Source organism: Anomalospiza imberbis, chromosome 21 (assembly GCF_031753505.1).
Source record: "Anomalospiza imberbis isolate Cuckoo-Finch-1a 21T00152 chromosome 21, ASM3175350v1, whole genome shotgun sequence".
Classification (NCBI taxonomy): Eukaryota; Metazoa; Chordata; class Aves; order Passeriformes; family Viduidae; genus Anomalospiza; species Anomalospiza imberbis.
In genome coordinates, this window is record NC_089701.1 from 707,733 (window position 1) to 735,000 (window position 27,268).

A 27,268-nucleotide genomic window follows, 5' to 3' on the forward strand; every position below is an offset into this window, starting at 1 on the left:
CTCACTTGCTTATCTTCCTATTTTCTTGGAGGGGCTTCGGTAGAACGCTGGTATAATTTTTCTTTGAACTAATTAAAGCCAGAGGTGGCAGTTTCTTTATGAACACCATGCTACCTTGAGGTTGCCTCTCAGAATACACGCAGCTATTAATAGTTGTAAAGCACTTAAATGTATTATGCAGCACTTCTGAAAATGTTAAAATGTTAAAAAAGAAATGTCAGGCTAAATTCAGTAACTCGGTGATTTGCTTTGTACATGGTAAATAGCTCACAGGGAGAAAAAATAAAAATCTTCAGCTCCTGACCCTGTGTGAGGCTTTCAGAAATGAGATGTATCCATTAACCCTTGCTGGGAAGTGACAGTGGCTCCGTGCAAACTGAGAATTCCTTCTTGTGCTCTCTCCCAGCCAGTCTCACAAAGTCCTCTCTGACTGTACTCAAAACTACTAAAATGCAAATAAATACCTAATTCAATTTTAAAATTACTTAAATATCGCATGACTTGTTTCTGAACAGACATGACTTCCTCACCTCTGGAGGAAGACAGTGATGAAACCATCATGGCAATTCCCACACCCAGGTGAACTTTCCTTCTGATCAGGAAGAATTAAACGCCAGCACATGACCCCAGCGGAGGCAGGTTTAGGCACCTGACAGTTGTCGGACCACAAGACAATGCAGAGCCCTAAGCAGAGAGGGGGACACCTCTGCTTTAACTGCATCTCAGACCCTTCCTCAAGCTTCCAGTTTAGAATTGTTTGAGCCATTCCCTCTGAGAACAGCTTCCACAAAACAGGCTACAATTTATTTTCACATTTTCTTTGCCTTAGCACTCTAAGTAAAGCCTGCACAGACATTTCACTTCAACTGGGAGACCCTGAGTGAAGGTCCCCTTCTGGGAAGAGTTTTTGGTGGCGGTGTGGATTCATCTCCATCAATCACTCAGAGCATTAATCGTGTTCCTCCCTTGCTGCAGGGCTGGCAGGAGCTCGCCTTTGGGCAGGCAGACGCCTTCACTCTTTGTTGGTTCTCAGCGATTTCACAAAACAGAGAGAACTTGAAAACTTGCTCGACTTCTTGCAGCACAAATGCAGCATCCCAACCTACAAGTTATCACTCAAACACCCCAAAAGGTTTCAGACCACAGAGTCTCTTGTCAGGTTCCCCCTCGCCTGCGAGACGGCGGCGGCCTCACAACCACCCTGTGCCAGTAATCCCACCGCTGAAAGGATTCGGGTTCTCTTCGAAGCTCACCTCTGACATGTGGCTGACTACACTTGCCTTTCAAAACACTGAGGCTAAGCCCTCTGCAAATAAAGTGACCGCGGGACCTACGCCTGCCTCCTTAATTGAAATGTGCCTCCTGCAAATGTCTGAACACCGAGGGCAGGTTGCTCTCTGGCTCCGGAGCAGGACGGGCAAAGAAGTTTAGGGAAAGGCAGGAAACAAACACACAAGCCAAGGAAAGGGGTTCCGAGCCAACCGAGGTGGAACGTATGTAGGTGGGAAGGGAGAGGGATCATTCCCCTTATCCCGGGTAATATAATGCAACATAAAGCAGAATCAATCTTAATATTCACAACACAGTCAATACCCTAGTGCTTAGCTGTCAGCAGGAACTGAAGTGGATCCCCGGTAGCAAAGAAACCCTTGGACATAAAGCACCATAATTCACAGAGAACCGCTCACTCCGGCTCCACAGCTCAGATTTGCAATGATTTCACGTTGGGTTGTTTTCATCCAGTTTTATTTTTTCAGTGTGGAATTAAGCAGAACGTTACTGAGTATCACATAGAGCTAAAAAGCCAGGCAATGGCTTAAGCTATATGCGAATAATTGGCCATTCATTTTTAAATCCAGTCATAATAAATGTTTTTGTTATTGTTAAATGTTCTTACTATTGTTAAATATTCTTATTCTCATTAAATATTATTTTCACTAAATGTCCTTGTTCTCATAATACAAAGCAGAATACTTTGCAAATTTTCTTCTTTAAACAAACAAAAAATTCTATAAATTCAGTGATGTGAAAAAATTGCAAAAAAACCTCCTAGACTGCCCACAAGAAAAGCACGGAGTTAATTCCTGTCGCGTTAATGTAGACAAAAAAAAAAAAAAAAGAATCGCACTTTTGAGATGATTTTTGAGAATTCTGGCGTTTAAAATCCCAGCGCCCGGGAGGCGCCGGAGCAGCGCCGGGCACAGGAGCGGGGTCGGGGCGCGCACGGCGGGGCCGCCTCGGGCTGGGCTCGCCGCTCCCGCCCCTCACAAAGCTCACGGCGCGGCCCGGGGTTCAAACCCGCGGTCACACCGCCTCGGGATGTCTTTCACACACCGTCTGACGGTAACGCGGCAGCGCGGGCGCTCCGGGGGCCGAGACGGGGGGACCCCCGCGCCATTTCCCGGCGCTCCCGCCGCCTCACGAGCCGCCGGTGCCCCCGGCTCCGCGGGGCTCCCCCGGCCCGGCCCGGCCCGGCCCCCGCCCCCGGCGGCGTGAGGGGCGCCGGGCCCGGCGCGGCGCGAGGCGGGAGCGCTAAGATGGCTGCGGCGGCGGCGGCGGCGGCGGCGGCGCGGGCGGCCCGTACCTGTTTTCTCCTTGATCTCGCAGAGGACGCTGAACAGGGCGGGCTTCATCCTGTGGCAGTTCAGGGCGTGTTTCCTGCAAGAGAGCACAGGACAAGCGGTTAGCGCCGGGCTCCAGCAACATGGCGCCTTCCCCAGCCCCGCGCTGGGGCCGCTCGCCCCGCGGCCGGGGGTCCCGGGGCCGCGGGCAGCGAGGGCCGGCCGGAGCCTCCCTCATCCCGCTCCGCTTTCATGCGGAATTATCTTTGTGCAAACACCGCCCGAACGAGGGGGAAAATCCACCCCCCTCGTCCCCGTCCTGCGATATTAGAACTGATTTATTAAGGAGATTGGTGGGGGGGGGGGGGCGGGGAGGTGTACAGAGTTAACATTGTTTTTGTATTTATTGTGATTTAATAGAGCCAGGGTTTGGTTTGGGTTTTATTCACACACACACACCCTCTCCTGCAGCAATATCTGGTCAGATTTATAATTCATCTGCTGCCACTTTGAGACAAGAAAAGAAAGAAAGAGGCAAAGTTGTACTTTGAGGGATGGCCGGACAGACAGACGGATGGACGGCGGCGCAAAGGCCGGTATCCACCGGACAGCGTCCAGCGGGAACGGGCAGGGACCAGCCACAGCCTCCCGCACACCACAGTCACGGCAGAACCATCGCATACTTCTACATTTATCATATATATACATATACATATATATTATTTTTTTTTTAGGAAAGAAATCATTAAATAGCAACTTGGCTCTGCCTTGGCTGCTGGTAATTTCTCTTTTGGCCCCAAGAAGTTGCTCTTAATTGTGAGACTCCGGGTCTCTGCAGAGGAGCAGGAAGGAGAGAAACAAAAACCACACACACACACCAAAAATAATTTTAAAAAATAATAATATTAATAATAATTTTTTAAAAGACAAGGTTTAATTAGACGAAACCAACTTTGCTTGTGCCTCATCCAGGCTTTGGTCAGTGATGGTCATGATCTGATGGAGGATGTCGCCGATGTCCTGCTTCCTGCCGTCGCCGTCAGCCCCTTCGTGTCCGTGGGGAGGCGGCAGGGCCATGCCCCCCTGCACCGAGTGTCCGGCCAGGTTCACGCCGGCCAGAGTCTGCAGCATCCTGGACTGATCGTCCATGGCTCCGGGCCGGGCCGCGCTCCGGGCGGTCACGGCAGCGCCTGCCCCGCTCAGTCCCAGTGCCGCGCTCCTGACCGCGCTCTGCACACACACCACGAAAAAAGGGGAAAAAAAAATAGCCAAACAAAACGATAACAAAAAAAATGCAGTATTTGTGTTTTGACCGGATCTCAGCTGTTTATTCCACTCTCTTCTCCTTCCCAGGGCAGTAAATCACTCTCTTCTTTAGTTACAATCTTCTTTCATCATCATCATATTGGTGCCTCGGATAAATGAGCTGAGCAGATTTCTGTGAGGTTTTCCTGGTACAATCTTCCTCCAAAGCTTTTTTTTTTCCTTTTTTATTTTTATTGTTGCTTTTTATGTCTTTCCCCACTTGTCCAAAAATCTTCTTTGCAAAAAGGCAAAATTAAAAAAAAAAAAAAATTAAATACAAAATCAAAAAAACTCGCTTTCAAATCCTTCAGAAGTTGGGAGGGTGCAAACAGCAAAAACCACAACAAACCAGCGAACACCCCCACCCCCAAATTGCAACATAAAAAAGCCAAGAAAACAAAATCACAGAGGGAAAAAAAAAAAAAAAATTAATCGCCCTCCCCCCCAAATAACAAACGATCCCAAGTCTGTGCACGGGGGTGAGACAGCAGCAATCAAAAGTTTGAACTTGTGCAAAGAAAAGAGCGGAAATAACGGGGAAAGAACTGTAAAAAAATTAATTACACACTCTCTGCAAAGCAATGTGCAAAAATATCGGCCCGCCGGAATTTATGAGCCCCGCGCCCGGTGCCCGCGCGTGTTTTATGTTGTTTGATGGCCGCTCCGGTGAGGGATTGACAGGCTGCCAACGCCACTCACTCACCGCAGACGTGTCACCCTGTGAAGGAGCCGAGCGGCGCGCGAGAGGGAGCGGAGCGCCGGCCCCGCCCCTCCCGCCGGCCCCGCCCCGCCCCGGCCCCGCCCCGCCGGGCGGTCCCGCCGCCCCGCCCCGCCCCGCCCCGCCCCGCCCCGCCCCGCGCGGGGCCCCGCCCGCCCCGGTCCGCGCGCGCGGCCCTCCCGCCGGGCCCAGCGGCGCCCGCGCTCCCGGGGCGGGCGGGAGGGGCCGGCCTCGTGCGAGAGCGACGGGCACGGCGGCCAATCGCCGTGCGAGGAGGCGGGAGCTGGCGGCGGCCTTGGCCAATCAGCGCCCGCAGGGTGGTGCCGTGCCCGCCGACCCAGCTCGGGTCCCGCCCCCGGCTGAGGAACTTGTGATTGGGCCGTTCGAACGGCGGCTGGGCGGGGCGAGCGGCCCGGGCCCCGCCCCCGTTGCCGTGGTGACGGCGGGCCGGGCCCGCGCCGTCCCGCCGGGCCGGGCCCGGTGCCTCCCGAACTCCCGGGGGAGGCCGCGCCTGCCCCGGGGCCGGCGGCTGCAGCCGTGCCATGGAGCCCCGGTGCCTCCCGAACTCCCGGGGGAGGCCGCGCCTGCCCCGGGGCCGGCGGCTGCAGCCGTGCCATGGAGCCCCGGTGCCTCCCGAACTCCCGGGGGAGGCCGCGCCTGCCCCGGGGCCGGCGGCTGCAGCCGTGCCATGGAGCCCCGGTGCCTCCCGAACTCCCGGGGGAGGCCGCGCCTGCCCCGGGGCCGGCGGCTGCAGCCGTGCCATGGAGCCCCGGTGCCTCCCGAACTCCCGGGGGAGGCCGCGCCTGCCCCAGGGCCGGCGGCTGCGGCCGTGCGATGCAGCCCCGGGTCGCGGGCCGGTCTGTCGCGGCCCGTGCCTTGAGCGTGTCCCCGCGGGGAGGCTGCGGGACAGAACAGGAGCCTTTGGCACAGCCCACGGCTCAGACCGTGCGTTACCGGGGGTAATTGCACATCATCTTTTTGTAAATCTGCACGGAAGCGCAGAAAAGAGAAGAGAAAGAAGCACAGGCAGCAAGGGTAATTACGACTTCATTCCCTGACGTGGTTACCTGTGGATCGTTGCCACCCCTCCTCAGTGGGGCACTGCCCCGTCCGCTCCAGCTTCCTCCGGGTCCGGTCCGTTTTGCTCACACTTTGGGTGCTGTCCAACACTGCTGCCCCCACACAGACCTCTTAGGGAAGCCTCCTGTAGGTGCAGTGGAGAGCCACGGTTAAAGCCATCACGGTTAAAGACATTTGCTGTCTGTGCTCTGTCTGTGATGGACAGTCTCAGTGGAGCCATGCCCAAGCTCAGCCCTCATCCCCTGACCTTCCTGCTGCTCTGGCTAATGCCGCAGGCTCGGCATGGGCCCAGCAGAGCTCCCGGCTCCCCCAGCCCCAGCTGGCATCGCCATCCCACGCCTTCACTTGGGGCCTGGATGTCACTGGAGCCCTTTAACCAAACTGGCTGGGGCCACGTACGGCTGGTGCAGATGGAGATGGCTCCTGGTCAACAAATCTGTGGTCTCACTGTCCCCCCATGCAGTTAGTAAATTTATTCACATTTCAATTACTTTACATCTTAATTACTCCACCATTGTCTGTCTTGAGCCAATGAGTTTTCAGGGTCATCCAGTTTTACTCAGAACGCTACCCCAAAGGCAGTTCAAATTGGTATTATTGTGAATATTTCACAGATGCACTTGCATTTGCCCCCTGAGGGTGAAGTGTCACGGATGGAATGGGCAGTTCCCCTAGCCCCTGACCCTGCCAAACGGGACAGGGCTCCCTGGCCCCTGCAGGGACCCGCTCAGCCTCACTGCATCAGCACAAAGCTGCTGTTCTGGGTGATTTCTGGTACTGTTGCAGGAGGCTGAGTCCAGTCACTCCAGAGCTCTGGGCTCTGCCAGCTGCAGCCAGGCACTCCTGGTGGAATGCCCTGTGCTGGGGCAGCTCCAGCTCCTGCCCTCACTGCACTGTTGCCAGTCACTGGTACCTGCTCCTCACAGGCCCTCGGTGGCACTTGTGCCGTGCTGTCCACTGTCCCTCTCGAAGGCAGCTGTTTTTTGATGTGTGCAACTGCTGAGGCAGCCACGTTAGGCTTTCCTCAGGGATTAACACGCCTGCTTACTTCCACGGGAAACTGCGCAGGCTGCACCAGCAAGTCTGGAAAGGTGACAGGGACACACGGCCAGCAGGCCAGGAACAGGAACCCTGGGAACAGCTGGGAACACCTGCAGCTCCAGGAGGCCGGAGGTGGTGGCTGGGCGCCCCTGCTCCAGCCCCGGAGCAGCGGATAACCCGGGGTCACTGCTCAGTGCCCGTCCCGGGCAGCACTGACCGCGTGTGGTGTACACCGAGCGCTACCTGCGTGCTCTGCTCTAAACCCACCACATAAATGCAAACGTCACTGTGCTTTTAGCAAGAAATTGGGAATAAAACTGGTGCGATCCCCGTGAGAACAGCCTGCTGTGTGTCACCGTGCGGCACCGGTGACCGCCTCTCGGCCGCGGCTGTCCCCGCTACCGACCCGGGGCATCACGGGCTGGGCTGTCGTGCCCGCCGCAGCCGCGCCCGGCCCGGCCCATTCCGCGCCCGCTGCCGCCGCCCCGCCCGTTCCGCACCGTCATTTCCGCCGCCGCGGCGCTTCCGGGTCGCGCGCGGCCCCGCGCCCGTTCCGCCGGACCCGGACCCGGAAGCGGCTGCGCGGCCCCGCAGCGGCGGCGGCGGCGGCGGCGGCGCCGGTAAGTGCGGGGCGGGGGGCGGTCGGGGCCGCGGCCGCGGCCGCCCGCGCTGTCAGTCCCTCGCAGGGCCCCCGCGGGATGCCGTGACCGGCGGCAGCGGCTGTCAGCCTGCCCGGGACGCGGCTCGGGGGCACCGCGGCTCCCGGGGCGCGCAGGCGGGGCCGCTCCCGCGGGGTCTCCCGGCGGCGGGGCGGGAGCGGCGCAGCGCGGGGCAAACGGAGCGGGTCAGGCGAGTGTCCGCCAGCGATGGGTGGCGGGGGACAGGTGAGTGCGGCTGGGGCGCCAGGGACCGGCACGGTCCGGCAGGAGCCCCCGGGATGCCCTGGGGATGTCCGCGCCCCGCGGGAGCGGGAGGCACACGGCTGCCGTGCGGTCTCTGGCCGGGTGCCGGTCACTCCATCCCGGTCCCCCGTCACGCCCCGTGTCCCCGTGTCCTGGCTGCTCCTGCCGGCCGCAGGGAGAGCTCTGCCTGCGCGGCTGCTCCAGGTGGGCGCTTTGAGCGGGATCACACCCAAATGCCTTTCCGCAGGGGGCTCTCGGTGCTGCTCCTGCTCGCCAGTGCCATCAGAACCGTGAACACCACAGGGGAGCGGGAAAGGTGTCCGGGCGATGCAGCAATGAGTTGATTTCTGTGCTAGTGGAAGTTTGGTAATTGACTAAACAGAGATGCCAGAGCCAAGCGTGGGTGTCCTGAGTGTGTTCTACACGATTTTAGGCGTCGGGGCATAGTCAGGTAGATGCAAGACTGGGAATTAGACTCTCTCAGTTACTTTTCCAAATTCAGAACAGCTCCATTCACGGACACTTTTTTGGGTTAGATTAAAAATAAATTGAGATCAGTATGTACGTATAGACTTGTACAGAAATAAGTGAAGCAGGGAGAACCAGTTTAGTCCATTTCTGTATCAGTCATATTTCAGGTCTTTGTTGTAACACCCTTTTCTCATCCGTTGGTTAAATTTTTTACCCAATTGCAACATGTAACAAATTAAAAAATAACAAATAACAAATTTTAAAATAATAAGTAACAGCTACATTCTTGTTGTGCATTTCCTTTGCATCAGTGAAGGCCTCTGCAAGTGGAGCAGCCTGACACAGGGATCTGTGTTATGCGTTCTGTAGCACGAAATTTTCCCGACCATTCGAAGTTGTGGGCGTGAAAAGCACACACCTGTATGGAAAGGTCAGTTATGGCAGCATGTGGCACAGCACATGAGCTCACATCCCCAGGTAGGAGCAGCCCATCTCCCATATGGTCACTCTTTTTGGAGATCACACCGTCACTGAGGCTGGAAAAAAGCTCTGAGATCATCGAGCCCAGCCTCTGACTCACCACCCCCTTGTCAACCAGGCCAGAGCACTGAGTGCCACGTCCAGTCATTCCCTGAACACCTCAGGGCTGGTGATTCCACCACCTCCCAGGGCAGCCCCTTCCAACCCAGACAACCCTTTCTGTGAAGAAATTCCTTCTGATATCCAGAATTCCTTCTGATGTCCAAGGGCAAATGACACTGGCTGAGCAATGGGGATGGAGCTCAGGTGCTGGAAGGGGCAGGCTGGAGCTGTGGGGGCAGAGCCCGGGGGTGTCAGCGTGGCAGCGATGCTGCCCACACCCGGGACCCGCCGTGCAGGGAGGGGCTGCCTCAGGGGTGGCGGCAGCACTTCTCCAGGGCGTTTCTGTGAGTGCCTCTGACACAGACTCCAAGCTGTGTTATAATATTAACTCTGTGTGTGTGTGAGCTGAGGAGCTCCATCAGACTGTGATGCCTTGATGTTCACTGTCTGTCAGCTCAGTTTCGTATCCCAGACCGCAAAAGGGCAATCCCTACCTTGTTTGCTTATTGCCTGAGAAGTGTTGTATCTAAATCCATTATTCTGAGAGCAAAACAAAGCTCCTTGAATATGTTTTGTGTGCTCTTGAAAGAGACAGACCCAAAATTAAAAGCCAGAGGAACAGGGGATTCATCTTTTGCTGAAGAAATGTGAATCTGTTCAGTTCCATTTGACATAAAGTCCCAAAGGGGCTGAAGGTCTCGGGCATTTTTAAGTAGGTCTGATCATCATGAGTTTCTTAAGTCAGAAGCAGCTTGCATGCTGCTATGTTTAAAAAATAAGATCATGTTTTTAATGCAGTAACAATATTTGCATGCACTCAAAAGTGGAATGGCAACAACCTGAAGAAACTGACAAAGAATACAGTGTTTGTTTTGCCAGGTGCTGCTGCTTAAGGCACAGCCCCTGCCTGGCAGTGTCAGCAGCCTCCGTGGTGCTGGTGCAGAGCTGTGCAGTGGCTGTGCTGCGAGCCCCTGGGCTGGCTGGACCTGCACTGTGTCCCCAGGCTCTGTCCTGGCTCCAGACAAGGCATTTTCTCTGAGCCTGGGGACCTTTGTGTATGTAAAACCCAAAGAGAGTAGCATCTCTCTCAGTAGCAAACAGGCGAAAAGGTAAAACGGTGAAGCTTTCTGGTTCAGTTTTTTTTTTTTTAAGATTGAAGCTTGTATTGATGTTTATGAAATTTATTAGGTTTTTTAGGCTCTTGAATATCACACTGAGAATTGTGAAAATAGAAGCTCTAGTCTGATATTCGAGCACTCCTAGCCTGTGCTTTCATTCTCCACTCTACAACAAGATACTTTATTTATCACAGAACCCAAGAGTGGTTTGAGTTGGAAGGGAGTTCAAAGCCCACCCAGTGCCACCCCTGCCATGGGCACAGACACCTCCCACTGTCCCAGGCTGCTCCAAGCCCTGTCCAGCCTGGCCTTGGGCACTGCCAGGGATCCAGGGGCAGCCCCAGCTGCTCTGGGCACCCTGTGCCAGGGCCTGCCCACCCTGCCAGGGAACAATTCCTAATTCCCAATATCCCATCCAGCCCTGCCCTCTGGCAGTGGGAGCCATTCCCTGTGTCCTGTCCCTCCATCCCTTGTATGTAGTGTCTCTCCATCTTTCTTGTAGACTCCCTTCAGATGCTGGAAGGCTGCATTTAGGTCACTCCTGGGCCTTCTCTTCTCCAGGCTGAACAATCCCCATTCTCCCAGCCCTTCCTCACAGCAGAGGTGCTCCATCCCTCTAATCATTTTTGTGGCCTCCTCCAGACCTGCTCCAATGGGGTGATGGCCTTTAGGAATGTTCAAGCTCAGCAAATTGTCTTTAAAGCATTTTAGGCATATGAGTGACAGAAGGTGTTCCATGAAAAAGCACCTTTGTTGAAAATGTTCCTTCCCAGCCTTCTGTGCAAAAGTCCATCGTCTTCACCTTCTCCTGGACAGGGACTGCTGTTGCCCTGGAAAAGTGTTCAGCAGGAATAAAAGTGAAATGAACATTATGTGTTATTGACAAGGCCCTCTGGTTTTGTTTTGTTATTTTAAAGCCAGCAGCAATTAAGCCTCAAACATGAACTCAGACACTCAGATATTTTTCCTGGATAGGGATTCTCCCGCACACGTGCTGTGAAGTTGGGTCGGGGGGTTCCGGGGTTGTGGGTCATCCCAGTGTGACACTGCAGCTGTGCTGTGTGTCAGGGAATGCCTGCAGACAGCATGGAAAACCAAGCTTAATCAGAGACATTAAAAATTAAGCGAAGTGTTTGCACATATTCAGACGAGGCAGAGCCCGGGCAGGACGCGGCGCTGGGAGCGCCTGGATCCCAGCGTTCAGCACAATATCTGAATGAAAAATGACAACACTTTGTCATCTGTTCAAATTGATATTGCACTCTCGGCAGTGACAGCTGAAAAGGCCCACAGGTGCCATATAAAGAGGTGACCATGTTGTCATATTTCATTTAGGCATCCCTCTGCAAAGCCATAATTACCTAATTAGGTTGTTAATTAGGAGATTAGCATTTCACTATATTGATAGAATGCTCTTTGCAGGCATGAGTCTAGATACAGATTTGTCTGCCCTAATTTATAATCTCTGCATTTTTTATACTTATTTATTTGCTTAAAATCTTGATGCAAGATTTCTCAGGTTAGCAGAGAATCAACTTGTCTGCAATTAAACAATGATTTGACAAAATCAGGAAAAAGAGGAGTGAATACTTCCCATACATACCCCAATATTTTCCCCCCTCTAAAGCTCAGTAATTAAAATATTGGAATTGGTGTCATTTGCATCCTGATTAGTGTGACAACAAAAGTATAGCCAAATTCCAAGCAGTTCAAAAATACAGAGCTAATGCCAGATTGATTTACAGGTCTGGAAATGAAATAATTTGTTGGAAGTTGTGTGTAATGTAGTGTTTGCTCATCATAACTTCCCAATTCCAGTCTCTCTTGTGAGAGAGCCTCTTTATATGACTGTAAATGATTATTTCCTTTTTAATGATAGGACCAGAGTGTGAGTGACAGCCTGTGCAGATAAGTATTCACTCTTAAATGCACTTGAGCTTTTGCTGAAACATAAACTTGAATGTTCGTATATTTCAGTTCACTTTCCTTTATCCTGCCTGCCCAGGACCTGTCTGCCTTTGAGGGGGTTGATTATTTTTGCTGCTGCAAATGCAGATAACCAGAACCATTTCTTGTGCAATTGCATACAGAAGTTGACTGGGAAATTATTTCATATAACCTGAATCATAAATTTTGAAGTATGTTCATGCTGTCCTGCTTATATGACACTGGGGAAAAAATCAATTTTTAATTCTAATCTGCCTATCTTTTTCATTAGTTTTTAAAGATCACTTTGTAGAGCTACAGTCAAGGAGGTGTTTGAGTACAGGGACTGTGGAAGCCCTTGAATGATAACATGACCTGCACTGGTATATAATTTTTCCAGCTTGCAATGTTTTGAGTATGTTAGCAATTGTCTTGGATCCAAATTGTACCTTCCACAAGTTGTGTCTTTGGAATACTTTTGTTTACTTTGGACAGGGCTTTAATTGTTTATTACTTCCTTAAGGAGGATAGTCAATTTAAACAGTATTAAAACAAACAAACAAAAAACCAAAAACAAGTTACAGCTTTGCAGAACATGAGGAAAGAAGCTTACTTTTATAATTTAGAGAGGAAGATACATGGCAGGAATTGGCTTGAGAGTTTTGTGGAGAATTTGGAACTGCTTTTAGCCATTTGAAATGGAGGACTCTTAAAATCATTCCATTAAAACTGGTGGAACTTCTAAGTTGTAGCTCTTTCCTGCAGCAGAACATTTTTAGCTGCTGACAGCTTTCTCTGATTTTATTGTTTCTTGTAGCTTATTTAGAGGTCTGTGTATTTCAAAGCATGAAAAGCAAAAATATCAACCCTTCACGTGAGGAAAATATTTCCTGTAAGATGCCACAGAAAGGTGGCACTGGCTTGTCATTTCAGGGACATGTCCTTCAGTCAGAGGTGTGCTGGTGGCACCGCAGGGCTTTTGGTGGAGCTGGAGGATTCTGACCTGGAGCCTGCCACCTTTCGGGGACAGGTACAGGGTGTGAAAGTGTCTGTTGGCTCTGGTGTCACCTCACCAAGAGAAATCCATAGTTCTGCTGGAAAATGTGTCAGGACCTGCCGGAGGGAGCAGGGCTGGGGGCAGTGGGTGGCAGAGGGGCCCTGCCGCACTGCTGGCAGCCGTGGAGGTGAGACACGGCTGCGCCGGCTCTCGTGCTGCTGTGGTGTGTTTTCCCAGGCTTAGCCTGGCAGAAATCTTTCTCTCTTTCTCTCTGACTGAACTGAGAATATCCACAGTGTGGGGCAGGGACAGGGACGAGCCACCTTGCGCTGGGCAGTGAGAGCGAGGCATTGTGTCAAATTCCACTGTGTTCATTTAAAAAAACCCAGGAAACCCATTCCAAAAGAGCTGCGTTTTCCCCATAGTGAGGAAAGCTGCACTCAGCATTTTTCAGGCTCAAGGTCAAACGTTTCCCCCGCAGACAGCAGTGAGCAGGGCTGGCACATGGCTGCAGTCCCCCCAGTCAGCGGGTCCAGCACGGAGCCTGGTTCCAGCTGTGCCTGCTGCTGTCTGCGCTGGCACGCGGTGGGCAGCGGGATGGATGGCAGGGATGGCAGCCGTGAGGTTTAGCTTGTCCTTTCCCCTGATCTCACACTTGCTTCGATACCTCGTTGTCACCTCGTGTAGGTTAACATGCAGGTATGATGCTCTGTGTGGGGTGTTTGGTGGGGACACAGGAAAGCCAGACAATCTTTATTTAAATAATTGCAGTACATCAAGCAAGCAGGAGGGTCACAAGAACAGTTAACATGTTGTGATGATGAAGTTGCCTCCCGAAATTCAGCTGTGTTCAGCTGTGTGTTTAAGGTACAGCCTGCATGGCTGCAGATCCTTTTCCAAGACCTTTGTGTCACCTCCTGGCAGCGGAGTCGTTTGTTAGCGCGCTCTGCATTCCTCATTGTGTGCGGGGTTATGAATGAGCCTGATCTGCATAAAGGCCTGCTTCCCTCGCTGGGAGAGCCCATCCGTGCCATAAATACAGCCGTGGGGTGCTGCGAGAGGAGGACTGCTGATAAAAACAGGAGACTGAGATGCAGCTGTCTGATGCGGCCGCGAAGTTCCTGCGAATCCTGGCGAGGCGTTCAGCCTCTTGATGGTGCAGTTGGACATCTTTGGGGATGTTCTGTGGCTGCACCAGGCTGATGGGGGCTGCGCTCCCCAGGGCCCCGGGCCAGGCCAGAATCACAGCAACGGGGCCAAGACGGGGAGAGGCAGCATTCATTCCTGGGGTGTTGGTCAGACAGTGTGCAGAAAGTTAGATAGGTGAATAATAAAGATCAGAAGAAAGTGAAAATCCCTGTCCACCTGTGTGATGATCACGGGTGTTTGCCACTCAGTACATCGTGGAAGCCCCAGCCTGTGTATCCTGTTCTACAGAAATACCAAACTCTAAAATTTTGGGGATTTCACACTGCAGTTTTAGTGTTTGCGCAGAGTATGTTTGACAGCTGCCTGCAAAGTGCTTTATTCAGTGGTAGAATATTATTTATACAGTGCAAGTATTAGAAGAACATTTATTTTTTGTTTATGATTAAAGAATGTATAAGGTGCTGATCCTTTGAAGGTCCCTGAACTCCGTTACCTTCGGCTCCTCCGTGAGGATGTGGTGATGGTGTGTGGGTGTAGGAGTGCAGAAGGGGTGTGCTGGCAGATCTCAGCAGATCTAGACGTTGATTTTGGGTCTGTGATTTTGCTGGAAGCTTCAAGGTGTTTGTGTAAAGGTTTGCAAAACTGAACTTGGCTTCTTTGTGTTCTTCTCTCTCAGTGGAAGTCACTGTTCCTCAGAGTGGGTCTGTGCCTTTATCAGCAGGAGAACTGGTTAGAATTCTGTAGGCTACAGCTATAAATATGGCATCAAAACCTGGACTGAATTTGGGCATCTGAACATTTTTTTTTGTTTTTTGAAGGATATTAACTGTTCAGAGAGTTTCCAGTTAGCATTAATATGTTGAGAAATTAGCTTTAATGTGCCTTTTTGAAAATTCTGAAGAGGAGGAAATAAAAATATGTTTGTGTTAAACTTGTGTAGAATTTCCAGCACTTTCTCAGCATTCAGGTTTATGGGAGAGGTGGTTGCACATGTACAGTTGGGAAGAAGCTTGGCTGATTTAGCACACAACTGTTAATGGCAGGAAGTCGGGGTGCAGAGTATAAAGGTAAAACTCTCGCATCTGCTGTTACATGTTGTTAACTCCCTCAGCAGACATTAAATCATTTCAAGTACAATAATAGTGTGGGAGGTAAATTAACTAACCATTAACAATCTTATAAATACACAATTAACATGCCAACATTTATATGACACATTGATGGGGCAGCAGTAATTTTTGATTGGGAGTTTGCAGACCTTTCCGACGCCTGAGGCTGTTGCTTATTTAAACAAGTTTTTGCCAATTGCAGGTACACGTGGCCTTTCCTAATCAGTGAGTAGAAATAATTCCATTTAAAGAACATTCTCAACATGTGTTTTGCCATGTCCATAAGCTGTACTTGGGTGTGTCTGTGTTTTTCAAGCCCCACTGTGCTGGTCACACTGGTGCAGGGTCAGAGCCCTGGACACATCAGTCCTTTGGGAGGGACAGCGCCTTGTGGGCTCTCCCTTGGAGGACAGTGGGAACTCCCTCAGGAGCAGCCCTGCTTGCTTTGATGGAAAGAGTCAGAAAATGAAAACAGTGTGCAGTTGCAGTGCTGCTGAGGCTGGCAGGAGCCTCCAGAGATCCCATCCAAACTCCCACCTCCAGGCAGTCCAGCAAAGCTCCAGGCTGTGCCCAGCTGGGCTCTGAGGGTCTCCAAGGATGCTGCTGGAGTGAATTTCACTAGTAGCATGATTTATGGAAACATAAAAAGAGGACATGATAAAATGCATTTGCTGGTTCTGGAACAAGCCTGGCTGGTCCTTTCTGTCCCTTCCCTCTGTTGAAACATCCCAGAAGGCCAGCTGCCTGTAGCAGATTTTCATGGGATGTGGCTTTGTGTGATTTAGGCAGCAGTTTTGCAAGCAGCAAGGACAGGAGATTGCTGGTGTTTCTGAGTTCAAAATCCCAAACACACACAGGCAGCTCTGTAAGGTCTTTTCCTCTGGTTAGAAAAGCTGTGGGCATTTCAGACTTCTGGAATTTGCATCTAGTCTTGCCCTGTGAGTGAGCTCAGACCGAGCCCCCTCAGGTGGAGGTGTCCCCACAGCTCCTGCTGCTGCTCACTGTTGGACTCGCTGCATGAACAGGAATAATTTTTTTTTTTTCTTTTTAGGTTATTTTTCAGCAGGTAATTTTTTGATCCAGCTCACCCCACAGCTCCACTGCCAGCTTTGGGAGATGGTGGAATTCCTGGAACAGGTCAGGCAGGGCATGGAGCTGCCCCTTTCAGAGTCAGCCCGGGCTTGAATTAGATTGGCATCACTACAAACCCACAGCTACAGAAAAATCAGATAACAATGTGAGCGTGGTTTGGGTTTTGTGGTTTGGGGTTTTTTCCTTTTCCTTTTTGCCCTCTACTTTGTTTCAAAAGGCCACTTGAGTGCTCTGAATGAAATATCTTAGGTAAGTGGCAATTACTGTTTTTAAAGTGCTTTAGAGCTCAGGCTGTGGTATTTGGTCACAGAGCTTTCTGTGTTACAGCAGTTGCCCTGTGTGAAGCACCATGCAGCAGCAGATGTTCAATATTCTGCCCTGAGACACTAATCTCTTAATGTTTAAAGCTTTTCCTGGAAATACAAAACCTGAAGAGAGTCTGTAATAAGTTGCTCAGAAAGTCGGTGTGTAGATGCAGAAGCAAAACAGAAACACAGTTAAGATGGGTGAAGAGAAATCCAAAACCCTGTCAGTTTTGTAAATGGATTAGTTGGAAGAGGCAGATGTTTCTGCTCTGGATTCTCCTGCCATTCTCCTGTGTGCAGCACTGTGGGGTGTTTTGGCTTACAGCAGTACTCTACAGTTGTAGGGTACTGGGACCTGTCTGTAGGGATTTGTGTGTTCCATTGTCCTGAGACTCAGGTTTCAAGCTGTCCTTCAAACCCCCTGTTCCTTAAATGGACCTCAGCAATGGATCTCAGTGTGGCATAAGTAAACTGGAGCAGAATTAAACAGTTTAAACAGAATTAAACCCCAAGTCAGTGAGCTCTTTGTGTTTGTTCCTAAAATGTGTATGCCATTTCTAGGTACGTGTGTCCGTGAAGCAAGATGGAGAGGAGATAGTACAGTGAGCTGGTGGCCTTGCGACAGAATGGCTTTCCTGGACAACCCAACCATTATCCTCGCTCACATTCGGCAGTCGCACGTGACCAGCGATGACACGGGGATGTGCGAGATGGTCCTGATCGACCACGACGTGGACCTGGAGAAGTTCAACCCCTCGTCAGCATTTGGGGACAGCGGCTCAGAGCCACAGGGGAGCAACGGGGACACTCAGGGCTACGTGTACTCCCAGTCAGTGGACATTACCTCAAGCTGGGACTTTGGAATCAGGAGGCGGTCGAACACAGGTGCGTGTCTGCAGCAGCACTGCCCCTCAGGCCCAGCCTCCCTGAGCCTGCCCCGCTGGACAAACCAGAGCCTGACAGCTTGGTGTCTGTCAAACTCCTTTTGCAGTGCTGAGCCCCTTTTATAGGATATGTAACGATTCAGTTACTTTAGTGTGCTGTCAACTGAGCCTTAATTGCTGTTTTACCTCTTCCTGTACAGGGGAACATTGAGGTAGTCAGTTTTATATATTAAAAAAAATATTCAAATTGTGGAGACATCCAATCTAAATCCAAAGTGCATGAACAGTCTTTGATATCTCTATTGTTACTGTCTGGAGGGGTGTTAACTTTTGAACAGGATAGTTATTTTCTGAGAAAAAATCTGCCTAGTGAGGCATCAAATGTATTTGTTATAAAAGAGAGGAATGAAGTTTGATGTGAGCCAGCAAAGGGAATGATTTGTCTGTATTTTGTCTTTTAAAGTTTTATTTCTGAGAAAAACCTTGAGCTAGGGTTTAAGGTACCAGATTAGGAAGTTTAAGGGTGAACACTTTGCAAAATACACTCATTTTGTCGTGACTGGCAGAAAGCTCTCCCAGGTGGTGTTTCATACCAGGGATATCCAGATTTCTGCCTAGACCTGAGGAATATTGTGAACAGGAGGTCTGTGAGGTAAAACACAGACGAGAAGGTTGGTGTGTGGTGGTCAGTACTGACCTCTATTTTCCTGTTTCTGTATAATTTTTTAAAAATGATTTCTGCAGGTATTATAACACCACCTAGAGCCCAGAAAGCACCTCTGTGCTCTGCTTCTCCAGGAAAACGTGTGTGGTGTTGGAGATACTGAAATGCCTTTTACAAGTTGTGAGAGGTTCCAGAAAAGCTGGGGCACTGATCTCCTGTGGCAGAGAGTGAGGTTTGGAAATAAACTGAGATTATATTTGGAAATAACTGAGCCCAGCCTGGCAGGAGGGTGTGCTGGCAATCCAGGGTGCCAGGCTGCCCAGCTGCCCTGGGGCTGGGGGACTTCAGCCCATGGGCAGCTCATGAGGAAGGAGAGGCAAAGTTTGAAAATTTATAGAATTACTCCAGAAAACGATTCTGAAGGATCACTTCACCCAGGGAGCAGACTGATGGAATAATCCCTGTTTGAATTATAGTTTGAAGTCATTTCAGGTGCCAGCTGGGGGCATATTCTAGGGTCAGGGGAGAGGGCAGCGCCAGGGGCTGGGTGTGGGTGAGCAGCAGAGTGCCCAGGCCAGGAGCAAAGGCTCAGCTCGGGGCTGACCTTTAATGAAACCACAGCTGCCTTTGGGCAGCCACCAAACTTTTGGTTTGTCACACCCGAAACTGTCCCTGGCTGCCTGTGACAGCCCTGAATAACTCACACTGCTGATAGGTGCTGGCCATTCCATCTGGTCTGGCACTGCTGTAGCACAGTCCCACAGTGAAATGGTCATTTGTGATCAGCTCTAGCTGGAGGAACAGGGGACTCAGGGGAGGTGCTGGCTGTGCTCTTGGACATTTGTTTTGACAGGGGGTGGAAATATCAAACAGGATAAAAACGTGCATTGTCTTGTTTCTAGTCTATGGTTTTTCTTTAATTCTCTGTTTACCTGTTCACCTAACAGATCTTTTATGATATTACAATATTAAAATATTTTTTATTTATATTTTCTGAGAGCTCGTTTGGAAAGAAAGGGTTTTGGAAGGTAATTATGAGTTACAGTGTGGGCAGTAACTAGTACAAATGTGGAGCTTTTCTTTCAGAATAAAATATCTATGCTAGAGCAGTGTTTTCCCAACATTTAAACTTATGAGAAGGGATATTTTTCTTATTTCATTAAGAGGAAGCTACCTAGAGGCATTCAGGTTCTAGCATTGTTTTGTTAATGGGAGATACTTATCATTTGTGCTTGTACCTTAAACTGCTTGCTACAGCTGTTAAACTTCAAAGGAGTATTTTTTTTATCAGTTCCCTCATTGACAGTTTTTATGGGGAAAAAATTACTTCCTTATCCACAATTCAGTTCAAAGCCCTAAATGTAGAAGAATAATTGCAGAAGAGATAGAAAATATTTATTAATGTTTTTTAATTGTTGAAAAGGCTCAGGGAACTCCAATTGTATCCAAAAATTGTCAGAGTAATTTAGCATTTTAGAATCTCTTCTACAAACCCATTTTAGTTAATGAATTATCTCAATACATCAAAACTGCTAATATGTCCAGCAAATTGTTTCCTTTGGGGATCAGCACTATTAGTTCTACTTCCCAGTCTAATCTGCTTATTCTGAGTAGATGACATCAGCGGTTTCTTGGGGTCATTGTCTTGGGTGGCTTCCATCAGGTTTTTTCCCCAGGGAAGCTCTTACTGTTAACAAAAAAGGTAATTTACGTTGTTGTCTGGTACCCCGGGCTGCAAGTTCTTTGGTATCAGAACTATTTGGGGCTTTTTTTCCCGACCATATTTTGAAGATGGAGTCAAAATATATGTAAAGAAATACTATATTCATTTTAGGATTTGACTAATGTTGTGAAGATACAAATCATTTATTTTACTACCTATAAACTGTTTCAGCCTACTGAAGAAAAAGCTGTGCTAATTTATATCGCTTTGACATTTTATAATTTTCATGATTTTTAGATAAAGGATTTTATATTTAAAACTTTAATAGTCTAGTCTGAGTTCATTTATCTTTAATTTTTGAAACGGGTAGAGTAATTCATAACAGTAATTTTATTCCTGTAATGTAATATTCACTTCAGTTCATTTGTGCATTAAAATTCCTTTAAGACCGTTATTAATGATTTATATAATGAAATGTCATATTAATCACAGAAGTTTTCACATTTTATTATTCTCTTCCATGTTAATACTATCTTTATGATCTCTATTAATGTTTTATATCCTCTAATTTCAATTATAAATCAAGAACATTTTCATGTTTTTGTTGGTATTTGCTTTTCAGGGGTGCCACCTTTAAAATTTTATGACTTTTCCCCCTACATATGCAGTATAAAACATCTTTATTCATATAAAGGTAGTTAATTATGTCTTTGTTTATAGTAAACTTTCATTGACAAACTTATAGTTGTAATATTTCTTTTCAAGCTCAGAGACTAGAACGGCTGCGGAAAGAGAGACAAAATCAAATAAAATGCAAAAACGTTCAGTGGAAAGACAGAAATACTTCTTGCTCAGGTAAAAGAAAATCTCTTTTGTTTTCCTACAGTTTTTATTCCCGCCTTTGACGGTTCCAACGTTTGCAGTGTGTAATTTTCCCCCAGGGTTTCAGAGCACGGAGGAAATGCCAATTCTTTGTGCTGTCCCGGGTGCCAGCCTGGCCAGGGCGCTCCACCGAGCTCCCAGCGCCAAGGAGAGGAGAAGTGCTGGACCCGCTTTGGGCTGTGGGCTCCTGGAGTGGGTCCTGCCCCCAGGGCACCTGGGGGCTCTCACAGGAGCCCGGGCAGGACAGAGCCCTGGTGGCACTGGGGCAGCGCGGGGACAGGACGTGGCTCTGCCCCAGGGACGGGTGTCGGGTGTGGGGACAGGTGTGGGGACAGGACATGGGGACAGGTGTGGGGACAGGTGTGGGGACAGGACATGGGGACAGGACATGGGGACAGGACATGGGGACAGGACATGGGGACAGGACATGGGGACAGGTGTGGGGACAGGACATGGGGACAGGACGTGGGGACAGGACATGGGGACAGGTGTGGGGACAGGACATGGGGACAGGACGTGGGGACAGGACATGGGGACAGGTGTGGGGACAGGACATGGGGACAGGACGTGGGGACAGGACATGGGGACAGGACGTGGGGACAGGACATGGGGACAGGACGTGGGGACAGGTGTGGGGACAGGACATGGGGACAGGTGTGGGGACAGGTGTGGGGACAGGACATGGGGACAGGTGTGGGGACAGGTGTGGGGACAGGACGTGGCTCTGCCCCACGTGTCTGCACTCCCAGCGCAGCATCAGGGTCCCCAGGGCACTTCCCTGCCACTTGCAGCAGCGTTTGGTGCCATGGAGGATTCTGTAGAGTTTACTTGTATAGAGTGTTTTTGTAGCTGTTTCTTTAGATAAGGTGCAAATCTTAAGAAATAAAGGGTGTATGTATGATCTACTTACATGCAAGCATAATAAATGCTGGCTTGGCTTATCTTGCCTTTCCTTGGTAAAGCTATTATCACTGATTTCTCAAAAAATATTCAATTCTATTTTTGTTAATTACATAATCAAGTGTTTGTGACTGGATGTTCTATATCGTTTAAATTGTACTATATGAAATTACAAATCTGTCTCAATTTTCCTGTTTTAGAGTTCAAGCTAGTTTCTATTTCTGTTGTATTTGACAGACATTCAGACATTTGTATGGTCTGTCATGCCTACTTCTTTCAAAATTTGTGTATATCTTAATGAGGTCCCTCTGTAATCTCCCTTTTTTTGCCTAATTCCTCATATCTCCGTGGCTGTCACTTGCAGAACGTTCTCCAGCACTGTAATATCTTTTTCAGAGGAGCGAACAAAGCTGCTCACACGAGCAGCACGGTCGCACTAATCCTTAATTCAGTGTTCAGCTGTGTTGCATACCCCTGTTAATGCATTCTGAAATGTTTTTGCCTTCCTCCTTCTGTAAGCAGAGTTGTAGGTTTTAAAGGTTAATCTACCATAACCTCCAACTCTTTGCTCAGTATTTTATAGCATTTGGCCAGTGATGATGCAGATCTCCCCTGTGGCTCCTGCACTCTGAGCTGGCTCAGGCTTGGGTTCCTGCTGCTCCCGGGGGTCCTGGGGGCTCCATGGTCACATCCCCTCCCCCTCACCTGTCCCCAGCAGCCCCACTTGTCCCCTCTGAGGAGTATGCTGGCATTGCAAATGGATCAGTCCCTGCCTGCTGCAGAGCAGATTCAAATAAAAAAATTAAAAAGTGACACAAAAACTCCAGGCACTTGGGGCTGTTGGCAGAGCTGGTTTTCCTTCTCTGCTTGGCCCCTGAGATCTGAGTGCTTCTCCCTTACCTGCATGAACAACACGGCAGCGAGGAGAAGGAGGAGCCCTTCAGGGTCTCCTCTGTACCTTTGCATCCTACATTCCTTCATTTCAGAGCATATGAAGTGCAAATTAGCAATGTACCAAGGAAATCCTTCCAAAGTCTTGCATTCAGCCCATACTGACGTGCAAGACATACAGAATAGCTGTAGATAAAAACTTGATTTTTCACTTGTACGAGTAAAACCATTGTATTGGATTCCAATGTCCTTTCCAAGAGCCCAGGAATTATCAGTTAAAGGTAATACTCCAGCCTAATGCTTTAGATTAAAAAAAAAAAAATCAGTTACAAGAGCTTGTTGAAAAACCAAAACAACCTAATGGAGTTAAAGTGGCCACATTGAAAGGGATTAAATCAAGCTTTTTTGGTTAATTGCAGCCTCTCACAAGCCCGCTGGGGATCTCTCAGTGCCAGTATTTAGCACCTCTGCCAACTGCCTGAATTTTAAGGCAATCTGCTGATAAAAATAAATGGAGCTTTTGACTAGTTATCATTTGACAGGTTTTAATTTTGCACTCTAAGAAATGAACCAGCTCCCTGCAGATCAAGTGCCGGGTCATTCCCTCTTGGGAACAGTTCCATTTCCCTGGAGAAGCAAGATGGGAATCTGTGAGCTGGGGGGGAAGCCCAGGGCAGGAGTGCTGGGCTTGGCTTGGCTGGGCAGTGGTTGCTGGGGGCTGGGGGCTCTGGTTCCTGGAGCAGGTGTGGGAACCTTGGCCAGCTTCAGTCACAGCTCTCTGCAGATGAGAACCCTTGGTACCGGTGTGCTCCAACACCCCGGGCTCTGTCCTGATTTCATAGTGGCCTTGTAACATAAGAAGTCCTATTTTTTAGGGTTTTTTAAAGTATGCCTGTAAACTGGAAGTTCAGCTGTGCACTTTCTTCACATAAAAAGGCTTTTATGAGCCTTCACAGACCACACGAAGACCTCCTGAACTTGCATCCCCTTTGTCTTTAGAAAGCTCTTTTGTTTTTATTGTTCAGACTGTTGATCTGGAATGGTGGTTTCAGGTTTGACATTTTTATGAGGGGAGGCTGTACCCAGTGCCCCATGAGATGTAAAAGGTGCAGAGCTGATCCTGGGGCTGGGCGTGCTGCCAGGGCTGCAGCTGGCAGTGCCACTGCAGGGCAGTGCTGCTGTCCTGTGCTGTGCCTCGTGCTGCAGGCTCGTGGCAGCTGTGCTGTTCCTGGGGCAGCAGCTCCTTTCCTTCGTGTTCCCTGCTCCTTTGGGAGAAGGTAGGCAAGCAGAGAGACCAGGAACGTGTCATTCTCTTCACTGTTCTCCTGACTCCAGTGGGTCTTACACTGATCAGTTCTGTTCTCTGTATAGGAAAAACTCACCTTTTTCTCAGCTTAAACAGGAGCATCATTCAGACTTCTTAGTGGTTTCATGTCTTTGGGCTATGAAAGAGTGGTGGCAGATCCTGCCCTGCTGAAGCACTTGTTGGTTTATTTATTTGATTTTGTGCTTTCTCTTACGATGTTATCTCTCTGTGGTGAGCAGCAGCCTCTGTACATCTCCTCATACGATGCCTTTAATCTCTTTTCTGATCTGCAGCAGAGGAGCTGAGCTCACTGTTTGAAAAGAAGAATTTTAGGGTGAAATCCCCGTGTTCTGGGAAGCAGTCCATCCTCTCTGTGCGACTGGAGCAGTGTCCACTGCAGCTCAACAACCCCTTCAATGAGTACTCCAAATTCGACGGCAAGGTGAGTGACCGGGGGTTTTGCGAGGGGCCAGGGGTGCCCTGGCAGGGCCAGGCTCTGCTCCTCTGCTTTGGCTTGTGCAGCCTCCACTTGGACTTTATGGTGGCCATCAGGTGTTGGCAGTGCTTATCTAGAAACAAGCAAGTGTGGTGGTTCCAGGTGCAGTAGAACCATTTCTCCTGTTTCCATTACAAAATTCTGGACAGAGGATGAGGCTTCTCTACCTTGATGTTTCCTCCCCCAGCAGGTCTGTGAGGTGCACCTTTGTTGTGGCAGAGCCCTGGCACGCCTCTCTAGAGGTGATGATGACACCCTTTGTATAAATGATTGATTATTTGGCATTAAAAAAAAAAAAACTGTTCTGTCTATCCACTTCACAGCACTTGCTGAATATTCCATGATTCTTGTCTTTGTCCTCAGTGCTCTACTGAGACTGGGAGGAGCCATGGTCTGTTTTGAGGGTGGAAAGCTGAAGTGTCAGTGGGTAGTATCCAAGGCCAAAAGAAGCACTAATGAGTGTATTTCTGCACAAGTGCTGATTTGTGTAACACAGGGAGCAGACTGGCTGCAAACCTGGCAGGTCATGGGGGTCAGGACATGGATCTGATATTGCTCAGACTGGAGGATAAATGTCTTCCCTGTACTCCACAATTGTCAGATATTTTTCTCTGTCATCAACTCCAGAAACTGAAATATAAACTTTGATGTGATGGATCGTTGTCATATTGTTCCAAAACAAGTATAAATACTCCTCAGATCTGTTTTCTACTGGATTTGTTTGTGGAATCTCCTGTGGGAGGATGGAGTTTGAGCTTCATTACCATCATGATGGAAGAATTTCATATTCTGTTAGGTGTTCTTCAAGTGGAAAGTCAGATCTGTAATTCCACTGGCATTTCTAGGAGTATCTGGAATATCTGTGAAATGGTAACCTTTAGACTATGAAGTTCACATGCAAAAGACCCTCTGTTTGATTTTATATTTATTAGCATGTGGCAATTAGTGCTAACTCAGGTTTTCAGAATTCCTGACCTCATTAATGAGCGACAGCAGCGCTTTCATGCTGACAGCACCAAGAGGCCTTTTTTCTAAACTCTGGGTTTGTTGTTCTTGTGCCACAAAATTTCAGTTGGGCAAACATTTAAATGAGCCCTCATGTCATGTATAGGGGAAGTAAAAATAAAATACTTCTTTATTAAGAGAATTCTGTTATAATTCAGTCAGAAACTTGAGATACTTCAGCATTTTTCCTTCCCTCTCTGATAATCCAAGCTAATCTTTACTGTATTAATTATAGTTGTCTGTAATACACATCTTAATTGTCACCTATTGAAGTCAGATACATTTAGCAGGTGTTTGGTCCACTAGAAGCAAGTTGCACTCTGCCTGTCACTTTGAGCAGTTAAGGAAATACCTCAGTGTCACTCAGTTGTGATTTGCAGGGTCTGATACGAATTATCTCAGTTGTGATCTGCAAATCAAAATACCTTCTTTACAATCCAAAATAATTGAATGTGCATTTTGTTAGAGTATAATCTCACTCTATTAATTTTAACACCATTGTTTCTATTACTCTGTTAGTGTATCAATAGTTTGCATATAAAGTTTATTCTCTATGGCTCTCTATGTATTATCTAGTTTAGTGCTTGGCTGACCGTCTGAGGTATAGAAGAAACATAACTCCAGTTGTGAGTTATTTTACTTCAGTTCTCATGTATTTTCAGTCAGTAAAAAGACCAAAAATCACCCAGCTTTTAAAAATTTTTTTTAATGACATATGATATGTCTTGTATTTATTTTTATTGATAATAGATGAGCAGTATTTCACAGAATTATAATTCTTTCAGGGAATAGTGCATGACTTATTTACATAATTAACAGAGCCGTGTATCTCTGGGGGAAATGGTACATAATTGGGGAGAGGTGGGGGGGTGAGGAGGGGCTGGGGGCCTAATTAAACACGTCTTAAAAACACCCTCCTTAATTATGTATTTACTCAGGGGGTCACAGCGGCCGTTGAATCTTTGAGGCTGTACCCAGGCCTTTGGTTTGGCCCTGCTGGAGTTCGGTAGGGCAGGTTTCAGGTTGCTCAGTAGCAGAGCTCAGAGCTGTGTGTGGGGCTCTGTGCCCCTGGCTGTGCTCCTCCTCCTGGATGGTCCCACCCTGACCAGGTCCCTGCCCGGAGATCCCATCCGTCCTCCTGAAACCCCATCTGTCCTCCCGAGATCCCATCCTCCCGAAACCCCATCCATCCTCCCGAGATCCCATCCATCCTCCCGAGATCCCATCCATCCTCCCGAGATCCCATCCATCCTCCCGAGATCCCATCCGTCCTCCCGAGATCCCATCCGTCCTCCCGAGATCCCATCCATCCTCCTGAGACCCCATCCGTCCTCCTGAGACCCCATCCGTCCTCCTGAGATCCCACCCGTCCTCCTGAGATCCCATCCGTCCTCCTGAGATCCCATCCGTCCTCCTGAGATCCCATCCGTCCTCCTGAGATCCCATCCTCCCGAAACCCCATCCATCCTCCCGAGATCCCATCCATCCTCCCGAGATCCCATCCATCCTCCCGAGATCCCATCCATCCTCCCGAGATCCCATCCGTCCTCCCGAGATCCCATCCGTCCTCCTGAGACCCCATCCGTCCTCCTGAGATCCCATCCGTCCTCCTGAGATCCCATCCGTCCTCCTGAGATCCCACCCGTCCTCCTGAGATCCCATCCGTCCTCCTGAGATCCCATCCGTCCTCCTGAGATCCCATCCTCCCGAGATCCCATCCATCCTCCTGAGACCCCACCCGTCCTCCTGAGATCCCATCCGTCCTCCTGAGATCCCATCCGTCTTCCTGAAACCCCATCCGTCCTCCCGAAATCCCATCCATCCTCCTGAGATCCCATCCATCCTCCTGAGATCCCATCCTCCCAAAACCCCATCCATCCTCCCGAGATCCCATCCATCCTCCCGAGATCCCATCCATCCTCCCGAGATCCCATCCTCCCGAGATCCCACCCGTCCTCCCGGGCTCCCCTTCCCTCTGCCCCATGCACTGTTTTCAGCTCTGCGGCTCAGGCCACGTGCTGTGCCGCCAGCCACGCCAGCGTGGGCGCTGCTCACATCTTGCTGGTGTCTCCTGCCAGATTTAGTGTCTCTTTCATAACCACTTCTGCGATTTTATGAAATAGTAAAATTTTAAAGCACTCTAATTTCTTCCTGTGCCGATCACTTCATTAATTATCAAAACAGGAGAGAATATGGCCTGTGAATTATAACTGAGTGGAGG

General features: G+C 49.3%; 2 protein-coding genes and 1 long non-coding RNA gene across 12 annotated transcripts in view; 2 read left to right on the forward strand and 1 right to left on the reverse strand.

The window, feature by feature from the left end:
• The window catches only part of PBX3 (PBX homeobox 3), a 105,058-nt gene extending 100,356 nt beyond the window's left edge, over positions 1 to 4,702 (reverse strand). For 2 of the 9 annotated variants that reach the window (XM_068210868.1, XM_068210865.1), the window contains exons 1-2: positions 4,435 to 4,638; positions 2,585 to 2,658 (exon numbers count right to left, since the gene is read on the reverse strand). In XM_068210868.1, coding sequence (XP_068066969.1) covers positions 2,585 to 2,633 — 49 coding nt within the window. In that variant the 5' untranslated portion in view covers positions 2,634 to 2,658; positions 4,435 to 4,638. Of the gene's footprint in view, positions 1 to 2,584; positions 2,659 to 3,513 lie in introns of all 9 variants that reach the window. The other 7 variants (XM_068210867.1, XM_068210861.1, XM_068210864.1 and 4 more) reach the window with 6 other exon arrangements.
• Positions 2,062 to 3,328, forward strand: LOC137486016 (uncharacterized). Its single transcript, XR_011005549.1, has 2 exons — positions 2,062 to 2,682; positions 3,033 to 3,328. It is a non-coding gene; the product is annotated as an uncharacterized lncRNA (long non-coding RNA).
• A 2,541-nt stretch (positions 4,703 to 7,243) lies between the features above and the next one.
• The window catches only part of MAPKAP1 (MAPK associated protein 1), an 82,468-nt gene continuing 62,443 nt past the window's right edge, over positions 7,244 to 27,268 (forward strand). Inside the window, exons 1-4 of one of the 2 annotated variants that reach the window (XM_068210883.1) lie at positions 7,244 to 7,325; positions 16,918 to 17,241; positions 20,333 to 20,422; positions 23,840 to 23,988. In XM_068210883.1, coding sequence (XP_068066984.1) covers positions 16,983 to 17,241; positions 20,333 to 20,422; positions 23,840 to 23,988 — 498 coding nt within the window. In that variant the 5' untranslated portion in view covers positions 7,244 to 7,325; positions 16,918 to 16,982. The remainder of the gene's footprint in view (positions 7,326 to 16,917; positions 17,242 to 20,332; positions 20,423 to 23,839; positions 23,989 to 27,268) is intronic. The other variant, XM_068210882.1, reaches the window with a different exon arrangement.